This window comes from Phalaenopsis equestris, unplaced genomic scaffold (assembly GCF_001263595.1).
Source record: "Phalaenopsis equestris unplaced genomic scaffold, ASM126359v1 Scaffold000098, whole genome shotgun sequence".
Classification (NCBI taxonomy): domain Eukaryota; kingdom Viridiplantae; phylum Streptophyta; class Magnoliopsida; order Asparagales; family Orchidaceae; genus Phalaenopsis; species Phalaenopsis equestris.
The window spans coordinates 961,035-971,344 of NW_018164540.1; the positions used below are offsets into that span (position 1 = coordinate 961,035).

Consider the following 10,310-nt stretch of genomic DNA (forward strand, 5'->3'; position numbering starts at 1 on the left):
CTCTATTTATATATAAGGAAATTGTTATTTGGCAGAAACTCAAATACCGATTTCTCATGCTCTAGGCCCCATGATAAAAGTCTGCGTCATGTGCCTAAATATTCGAGAATCCAGCGCCACTAGGGATCTAACCCGTGACATGAGGGGGCTTACAATGAACCTCGTCAACCAACAGGTCAAGGCTTATATATATAATTGAGGAGTTTGCTATCTTGGGTATGCACAATAAAAACGATATTTAAAAAAATAAATATTAATTTGTAAGGTGACAATCTTTTTTTGATCAACTTATAAATTTAGACGTTAGGATCGAGAATAGATTCCAAAGGTTTTATTTAGGTAGGATATATTAGTTGGTTTGGTTGATTTATGTTTTTTGACATTTCTGATTGTTTGATTAATCAGTTTACTGGATCAGACCATTGCAAGCCCATCCAACCACAACACTGACATTTGGTTCCACAGTTCACCACAGTATAAATGCCTGACTCATGCATATAGGCTATAGCTTCTTTTTTATCTCGTCCCTTCTTAGTGGTCTCCGAGTTGGTCAACTTCTGTGTCGGCCGGCTTTTGGGTCGGGCGGCCCGTGGTCAGCAGCTCTATCGATCTCTGGCTTCTGGGTCGATTGACCATTATTCAGTCACTCATGACTCAACCAATCACTGTCCGCTTGTTTGAACGACTGTTGAGTATCTTTGTTTATTCTCATAGAATTTTATCTGGTGAAATGTGCCCCGCTCTGAGTCATTCGGTCAACGAAAATATCAGGCCAGAGATAGTTTTATTGTACAGGCTAGTTACCAAAATGAATAAAAAATATAGTTTAAATATTATGTTATAAATATGTGTTAAAATGGCTTTAAATTTACTGAATTTGTTTTAAAAATAATGCAACTGACAACATTAATTTTGAATACTTTTCTAATTTAATTTATATCGCCATATCTTAACATAATTTTTTTATAAAAATAAAAAAGTGTGTGTGTATATTTGTATGTATGTATATATATATATATATATATATATATATATAGTTAAAAGAAATGACGAGAGACTATTATACGAGTCTCCTGTCACATTAAGGAGAGGGGATTCAAACCCTTGACCCGAGGCGTCTTACACCCAGGATGCCAACCAACAAATAGATATATAGACTTAGCTAATCCTATTGATTATCCTATTGATAACCTAAGGTTTCAGTTAACTAATCTTATTAGTTTAGGGTTAACTAACCTAAGGTTTAGGTTAACTAATCCTATTGGATTAGGGTTAACTTTAAGATATAGGTTAACAAATCTTATATATATATATATATATATATATATATATATCCTTTGAAAGCTGGCTAATTAAGTCCACTTAATGAGAAAATTATATATATAAATAATTCCTCAGATTTTCATTAATAAACACTTAACAACTAATATTCTTATTTTAAAATGTATTATCTGTTTAATCAGACAATTATTTGTTTATTTTATCTTAATCCTTATCAAATGGAGGTTAAGAGATCCTTCACGGAATTGAAATAAGACGCCAAACAATGTAGCAAAGCTGTTTATTGATTGTATTTTGCATTGTCTTTTTTACCTTTTATTTTCTGGCTAACTCCTAACCTTTCTTTTTCACGTAGCTCACAGTGATCTGTAACTTTATTTTTAAATAAAAAATAATAATAATAAAAGAATATTTACATCCATATCACTCAACTCTTATGTATTTACATATCAACATCTAAAATTTATTATTTATATATATACCACAATATATTGGTAAGAAAATGTGTGTTCACTTTTTAAAGTTAAAATGTTGGTTTGTTTTGATGTGATGTGGAAGAATTGAGTGGTATAGATGTAAAAAATAAAATTTTGATGGTTGATATGTAAATGCTATGTTTGTAAATGCCCCAATTATAAAATAAAAAAGCACTTTTAGTTAGAAAATTCGGCCCAATGTTGAAATTATTTAAATTTCTCATTTAATGTCCGATTAGCTGAAATTTAATAATAAATTCGATGGTTCAGTATTCACACAATTTAAACGAAAATTTTTTCAAAAAACTGCTGCTGAAATCTGTAATTTTTAATCACTTGTAGTTTTTAATTCACGACTTTTTCAAAAAAAAAAAAAATCCACCGCAACTTTTTGAATATAAGATTATTTTGATTACATGTAACTATTCAAAAATAAATATTTAATGATTTTTTTTTCTTTCAAATTTTTTTGGGGCATTTATATAAAAACCACACAGCTTTTCTATGTTTTATATTTTTAGTGCCTATAAAGAACATTTATAGTTTTGTATTTAAAATTTTAAATTAAAAATATGTGTACAAAAATCTAGCAAAATTTTTTATTTTATTTTGGCTTAACATTGGATTTATGTTAAATAAGATTGATCATCATTTATTAAATCTTATAAATCCGATGTTTATCTTCACAGAAAGGAAATCTCGAGCGAAGGCGAAGAAAAAAATTAAATCCGATTCAGAGTCTGATTTATTAAATTTGAATTTACATTTGAAAATACTCGAAACGTGGGAATCAAATTACAAATAGATCTCTATTTTTTACATGAGGGGAGAGAGAGCCGGAGCAGAAAGCAAAATTTTAACCGATTAAGAAATAATGAAGCCAACGATCACCAACAATTGTCGACTAGCCCCAACCAAAAGTCCGATTTGGAAGACTTCTTCTTGCTAATATAAAAAATGTTTTGCCGGCCCAAAGAGTTTGATGTTTAGGAGATCTTTGATCAAAACTTCTTTTAACAGTTATGTTCCTAATGGATTTGAAGAATATTTTATATATTGGAAAGGAGAATTAATTGGCAGAAGGCTTGGTCAAAGATAAATGGTCTGCAGCACTTCCAAGTATTCCCTTGAAAATATTTGATGAACAATTAGCACAGGATGTTTTAAGCTTTTATTATTAGATTTTAAGGTCTTTATTAAATTGGTTAGAATCCCAACCGTCGTATTCTCTCTCGATTTTCCGACGCCTTTTAGGACGAAAAAAATGTCACCTTATTTTACCTTATTTTGATACAAAATATATTAGAATGGAGTTCATAATGATTGATTTTTTTGTTAGATTAATATGTGTAGAATTTTGGGTTATTTGTGAATCACATCTAAGAAATATAACATTAATAAGAAGAGAGAGAGTAATAATGTGTCGCAGTCATTCTTTCGGGTCTTATTCATAAAATGATTCAGATATTTATAGATGAGGGAATACAAAATAATGATATATAATTTGGCCGGTTTCAAAGAGATTTGTACTCGGGTATTCCTAGTGTTTTGTAAATGTCAGTGTGTCTTTTGACTACTTTCTGACTTGGCTGGTTGCCTTTAGTCGGTTTTGAGTCGGCATGATCAACTTGGTTGGTTGAGTTTGGTTGGTATGGGTCAGCTGACCGATACAGTCTGAGTGCCAGCCCTTTGTACATGATGAGAAATTTATGGGTTGCCCCTTAGATGGTCAGAGAAGCTGGGGAACAGAATCTCCCTTTAGATCGACTTCGCACGTGGGTTGGGTAGTATTTTCGGTAATGGTTGACGCAGATGTTGTTATGCCACGTGTTTGGCCAAATGGCTTAGAGACAAGTTATGCAATCATCTTTTGTCCATCTCATGGCTCTGTCAGTTTTGTTCTTGCTGACTTGGCTCGAAAAGACACTCGATCAGACAAGTAGGCCTCATGATCTTTTGTCAGTACGCTCTCATTCGTCATACTATTCCCTTCTGAACCGTTAAATCTCCACAAGTTCAGTGCTGAAATATTTTTTATGTTCATATTATAGTTTCCCTATTCTCATGATTCTTGAAAGCAATGATGCAATAAGAATAAAAGAATTTAATGTAATGATAGATCCCATTTAAAATTAATTAATGATTCAATGATTGAACTCCCTTAATTTTTTTGTCTTTGATTTTTATAAATATGGCACTACGACACTCATTCCCATTCCCTATTTGCTCTGCGACTCCTTTCATTTGAATCAGTTAGCTTCTGAGTGTTGTGATGAAGAATGCTCAAACCTATTGGGTAATATTCTCAATAAAAAATTGATACAATTGCTTTCGAAAAATCAGAAGGATGGGTTGATTCGACAGTCTGACCTTCTGTTGTGATGCAATACCCGTCTATCGAACAGACCGTGCAAGGGGTCGTCAGCGCTCTTTCAACTTACAGTGAGGGTATTTTGTCGATTATGACGTCTAAGTTGAATTTGCTCCTCGATATGAAGAGCCTTAGTTTTATTTATTTGATTTTAATTTTATCAAAAATTCCTTTTGTTTTACATTATCTCTTAGTGTGAATGAATCTATTTTGAGACACCTACGCGAGGATCCATCCTTGGCTAGCACGAGAAAAAACTGATTGAAGTGTCAGACAAGGGTGGATGACTCTCGAGTGAGGATGGTGGAGTTTATGACGTTGCTCTTGATGGATGTGGGGAAGCAACTAACTAACTCGGGATGTCCCTTGGGTCACTTGCTCGTCCCCTTGATGAAATCAAGAATCCTTTCACTCTGTCGACAAGGATCTAGCGGGAAGAGGTATTGTGCGAGCTGTCAGCTCTTGTGAAAAAGTTGAAGAAGATGGAAGTGGTAGTGGCAACTCTTAATCAATGGTTTTCGTAAGTAAGAGAGAGATCCTTGATGATCCAGGCCCAAGCCGAGTCAGGATAATTGGGTCAATTTAGGTATGTTTGAATTTTTGTTTAAAATGTTGTTTCAGCTGGGGTATGTCTTGGCCAAAGTGATGACTGTCCTTCTTATAAAGTATTTTCATTCACACAAATTTTTGAATGTTTAATTATAAATTAGAATATTTTTTTTAGAATAAACTTATTTTTCTTGTTTCATTTTCTTTGCTGATGTGATCCCGCTGTCAGCTCATCTCTGAAATGGCTGTGTAATTTGGTACGTCTGCACAACGGTAGGGTTGGTGATGTTACACTTATTCTGCTTTTTTCTCTTCTAGTCATTTTTTCATTCGTCTATTTGTGCTCTGCTCAACGACTTTGTGATATTCTTCGAAAGACTTTGGGTTGGACGCACTAAACGACCAATCGTGGATGACTCAATGAGAGGTTGATTAGTTGCAAAAGACTTGCATCTTTGATCCCACCATCAAACTTTGGGTCCCTGGTAAGGCTAATCGAGCTACCTCTATTTATGGTGATGACCTCCTCTTTTATAAAGATCAATTTCGTTTTGGTCTCTAAGTACCTTTTTGCAGGGAGATACGCTCCATATTTGCCCATTATGGCTTCATCCCTACCTAAATTATGCCCAACTCCATAACAACCACTATGACCATCATCGTCTTGTGACACCATTCAGGGTTTCTGTGCTCTGACAAACTCTTCAAGTATTTATTCTCATTCTGAGTTGTTGTGGATGGATTCATGTAGGGTCGGCAAATTCCAGCTATTGAGATTGGAGAATAAGGTGAAAGATTAGAAATCTCGTTTTTGTTTGGGTTCTTTCTCTCCGGGGTTGTACATCTAGACAGACCCATCTGACAAAATCCCTGGTAAAAGCAAAGAGGAAAATGCTAGTGAGAGTGTTTGCAAGGAAATTATCAACTGAGTGCTTTAGTCGGATTCTTTCAATCAAATGAAATAAAAGGATTGTAAATCCTCTAATGCTCATATGGCTAAGAGGGAGGTGATGGTTGGTTCTTTTTTAACAGAGAAGAAGGCCTGCATAATCACTCGACTTGAAAGTGTTCAAGTGGCGAAGGCACAAACACCCAAAGTGGCTATAGCCTGACAAAGCCTGGAAGGTGCAAACTTTATTTATTGTATTTCTGTTTCAAGTATTATTTTTTGAAGAATTACCGTATATGAGATAATTCTCATCAAGAGATCAACATTTTTGTTGCTCGCTAAGAGTTCTTTGTCACTTCAGGTCCATCGGGCGGCGACGACGACTGGCGAGCAATGGTCAGAGTTTGGTGGTCAACAACAATCGACGACTAGTGGTTGGCGGTGATGTTGGACTTCAACTCATTCTCTAAGTGTCAAACGCACATTTTAGAATTCAAGCTCTCTCTTCATTCCTCAAGCTCTCCCTTCAGACTTCAAGCTCCCTCTTTAGAATTTAAGCTCTCCTTCTCGTGAGAGGGGTTAGGCTATATTTATATGAGAGAGTTTGAATCACTCTGATCGGACGACCCAGAGAGTTTTCCTTGATTGGATGACATTTTGATGAATATTTGAGTATCTTAACGATGTCAGGATTGAGCAATCTTAGGCTTGTTGGATTCACATTTTCAAGACGCTCGATTCAACTATAAGCTCATCTTATTTGACATCAGTTAGACCTTCTAAATATGTCTGAAAAGCTTCAAAAAATAGTTTAATATTTTGCTCGGGGCTTGGTTTGACTCAGATCAGACCGATTTTGGTATCATTGGGTCAATCTTATTGAACCAATCAATTTGACTATAAGTTTGTTGAAATTGAAGCTTTGGATCAATTTACATCAAAGTTTTAACGTTTCTTGCTCAAATAGGTGCATCATGATCCATGTCGTGCCTCGAGATTCGTGTTGTATGTAGGGAATTTGTTGATGATGCATCAATCCTAAGATTTGCATATGGATTCTTTGAAAGAGCACATAAAAGGATTCAACTTTATTTTAAATTTACTTGGGATTTCAAAAGTTTCTTTTAAAATTTTAATGTATTTCTTGATCAATACGTTCACTTCAAAATTTTTACCTTTAAGTTGGACAAAAATTACATTCATCATGTGTTGGCAGGTAACAACAATATTTTTTCAACCCAAAGAGCAGTACAACATAGTCATATACTCCCTTAATGGTGATGAATGCAATCTTTTCAATGTCAACCAGATGAATCTTGATTTGGTGGTAGCTAGAGAAGGTGTCGAGGAATATCATCATGGAATTACTGATCGCCACATCCACAAGCGTGCCGATTTATGACAGAGGGTAGCTATACTTTGAGCTAGAGATGTTTAGATTAGTGAAGTCGATGCACATTTTTCACTTGCTTTTCAATTTATGTATCATGATGATGCTTGACACCCACGTTAAGTATTGTATCTCTCGCATGTAGACGACGTCCAAGAACTTTTTGAACTCCTATTGGATCGACTCGACAAGTGTGATAGCCGACATCTTGATCTCCTATTTCATTGGTTGAGCCAAAAAGTTGATGTTTAGGTGGTGGTACACGATGTTGATTTGTAATGTCTTTGTGGCTCTAGAGGATGTTAATCAATACGTCTTTATGACTTGCATCAAATGCTTTACTCAGTAGAAAAAAATTAGCAACATTGCCTTCAATTGAACATATCTGATCTGTGATCTTGTTGGCCTTGAAACCGCTTCTCATATATTTGTGAGCTTAAGGGGGTTCTTGTTGGACGCTTCTAACTGCCCAGAGATAACATGTATAAGATTGTTCGTGATCACCCCGAACAGTAATTACCTTTCAGTTGCCTAGAAACTTCACAACTATTTGGCAGTTAAAAGTGACAGCCTTGAAAAATTTGAGCAGGAGACAACCAAAGATGGCGTTGTAGCTGGGTGATAAGTTGACCACTTTGAAGTCCGCCATGCGGTGAACTCCTTGTCTTTATCTCCCTAGGTAATTGGTAAAGTGATGGCTGCCAACCTCTCATTCCTCTCGTGAGAAAAACCTAGAGTGTGTTGGTCGTGATTGTCAGTTGTTTGCTCTTGAGATCATTTTGTCGAACACTGACTTAAACATGATGTTCACAAAATTATCAGTGTTAGTGAGTGTGCTACAGATTTATAGTTATCGATCAACATAGTGACGATGATAGTGTCATTTTAGGGATTGCCCTTGGGGGGTAAGTATTCGCTGGTGAAGGCTAAGGATGTGAGCTCTGTATGAGCATAAAGGTGGCTGAATATAGTTCTATTGACCGAAGCCCCTTTGGGTTGACTTTGCAGGATGAGTCTCCACCTTCATCAAAGATGGCGGGAATTATGCCTGCGATATGGACTCCATGGACCTGTACTGGCTCGTTTGATATTTCCTCCTCTGAAGCCTTCCCTTGCCACTGGGTTATTGCTCTTGGCGTCCTAAATTCCTTCAATTTTTTGGTCTTAATCAAATCTTCGATGAAACCATGAAGTTGTCGGCACTCCTTTGTGTCATGCCACTGATCTCGGTGGTAGGGAAACTATTTATTTGGATCAGAAGTAATAAAATATTTAATTTTATCAATGAAAAGAAAAACTCCATAAAAGATGGTAATTTAATTTTTGCATTGTGCATTAAAAAGAAGTTAATGGTGTTTATATATTTTTGGGCAATGCTCAGCCAAGAGTAATGTCTATGTATTATGAAAATTTCTGTCCAGAATCATTTAAAATTTGCACTGTTTCTCAAAATTCTAAGCTTGTCCCACATTTTTCAAACAACCATTAAAATTTTACATATTTTCACATCTAATATAAAAAATTTTTATATTTACTTATATAACTTAATATCTAAATGCAATCAAAACATATAAACGAAAATATATACTTTACTTCAGATGAACAAACTTAAATATGTTTTTTATGACATTTAAAGATTAAGATGCTATATAAATAAAATTAAAATTTATTTATTAAATAATTAAATATATATAAAAATTTAATGGCATTTATGTAAGCTCTCAGCTATAAATCATTAATTTCCAAATAGCATAACCGAAACTCTGAAACAATCATGAGCAAACATCTCATATTTTCAGAAAGTTGTTCAGAAAGATCACTTCTTGGGTTAATCATTACGATCATGAAGTAATCATAATTATTTTAACAAAACAGACGGATCTAAATAATGGAAATAAAGAAGAATACATAAATCTCTGAACCGATAAGAAACTGCTAAATATATTGAAGATTTATGAGTAGATCGTAAGTATCCAAGCGTGATAAAACCGACAGAGCTGCTCTGAATCTGAATGACAAAGCAGGACGCAGAAGCAGATTGACCCCACAAACCATCAAACAAGGAGAAAGAGGAAACCAGAAAAGCCACAACAAGGACAGCAATCACTATTTATGAACAAATTGTTTAATGCGAAAGTACAACAAGATTAAATCATTCCGAAATCATTATTAGCATCTGAATCAAGAATTTCTTCACCCCTTCTGAATCAATCGCAGAACAACAAACCACAAACCTCCCTCCTCCTCCTCTTCTTCTTCAAATCCACATTTTTCAACTAATATTAAAATAAAGATGAAATCTTGCAGAGAAAATCAGATTAAAAAAGCCATCTTTTTTATCCCTGAAACTGAAACAGAGCTGGCTGTCAAGACAAGATTTTCTTATTGATTATTGATTACTGATTACTATCTCTTTCTGCGAAGGGCTGCGCCAGAATCCGGTGCCGACGAACTCCGGCCACATTTTCTCCTCCATCTCCGATACCTCCGTCGACGGCGACTTCGCCGGCCAAGGTATGGGTGGTTCAGCCGCCTTTGGGGAGAACGAAGCTTTAATGTTCTGAGCAGATGCCTTGGAATCCACGCCGAGCAGGCCGGACTTCTTCTTCTTCAGCCTCTTAATCTTCCTCCTCCTTCTCCTCATCACACGGCGAAAGAGACCCATCGGAATCTTTACAACGGTGAGGATGAGAAGGTTGACGAGGCTACAGGGACAACAGCAGGCCACCGCGGCGCATTCCGCCGCCTTCCCGCCGGCAACCTCCGCCAGACGCTTGCCTGGTTTCGGTCGCTCCTTCAAGATCAGCGACTTCCTGCTCGCCAGAGCTCCGCCATTCGCCGGCGGCCCGCGTGACATTGGGAAGGAGGGATCGCGATTGTGCGATTCTGCGATTATAACATTGCTGGATTGTTTCTTTTGATGTGTAGCCTTCACGTTTTGGCATATTGGGTCGTGCACGGGTCGGGTCGGGTTGACTCAACGGGCCGAACAGCGTTGAATTCCTTTGGACTCGCTCCAGGGGCCTGAACGGACGGGAGACATTTGTTGTGCAATTAATGTGTTCTATATGGTGATAAAAAGTTGCTTACGTGGCAAAATTGGCAGTTAGATGTGTGATGAAAGGCATATTTTACAAATATATCATATAATTTTTAGATATTTTCATATTTCATATTGATTTAAATTTTTGTATTTAGAACATTCAAATATCTAATATTACATCAAAATATTACTATTAATTTTTAGAAACTCTTACATACCTAATAATTATTATCTATTAACATACCTAAGGTAAATAAATAAATAAATAAACAATATATACATATATATATATATATATATATATATATATA

General features: G+C 35.6%; 1 protein-coding gene across 1 annotated transcript; it reads right to left on the reverse strand.

The window, feature by feature from the left end:
* Window positions 1-9,080: 9,080 nt before the first annotated feature.
* On the reverse strand, window positions 9,081-9,956 carry LOC110020514. The gene has a single exon (XM_020718644.1). It carries the CDS (start codon window positions 9,811-9,813, stop codon window positions 9,346-9,348), a length of 468 nt encoding a protein of 155 aa, XP_020574303.1. The 5' UTR covers window positions 9,814-9,956; the 3' UTR covers window positions 9,081-9,345.
* Between the last annotated feature and the right edge of the window lie 354 nt (window positions 9,957-10,310).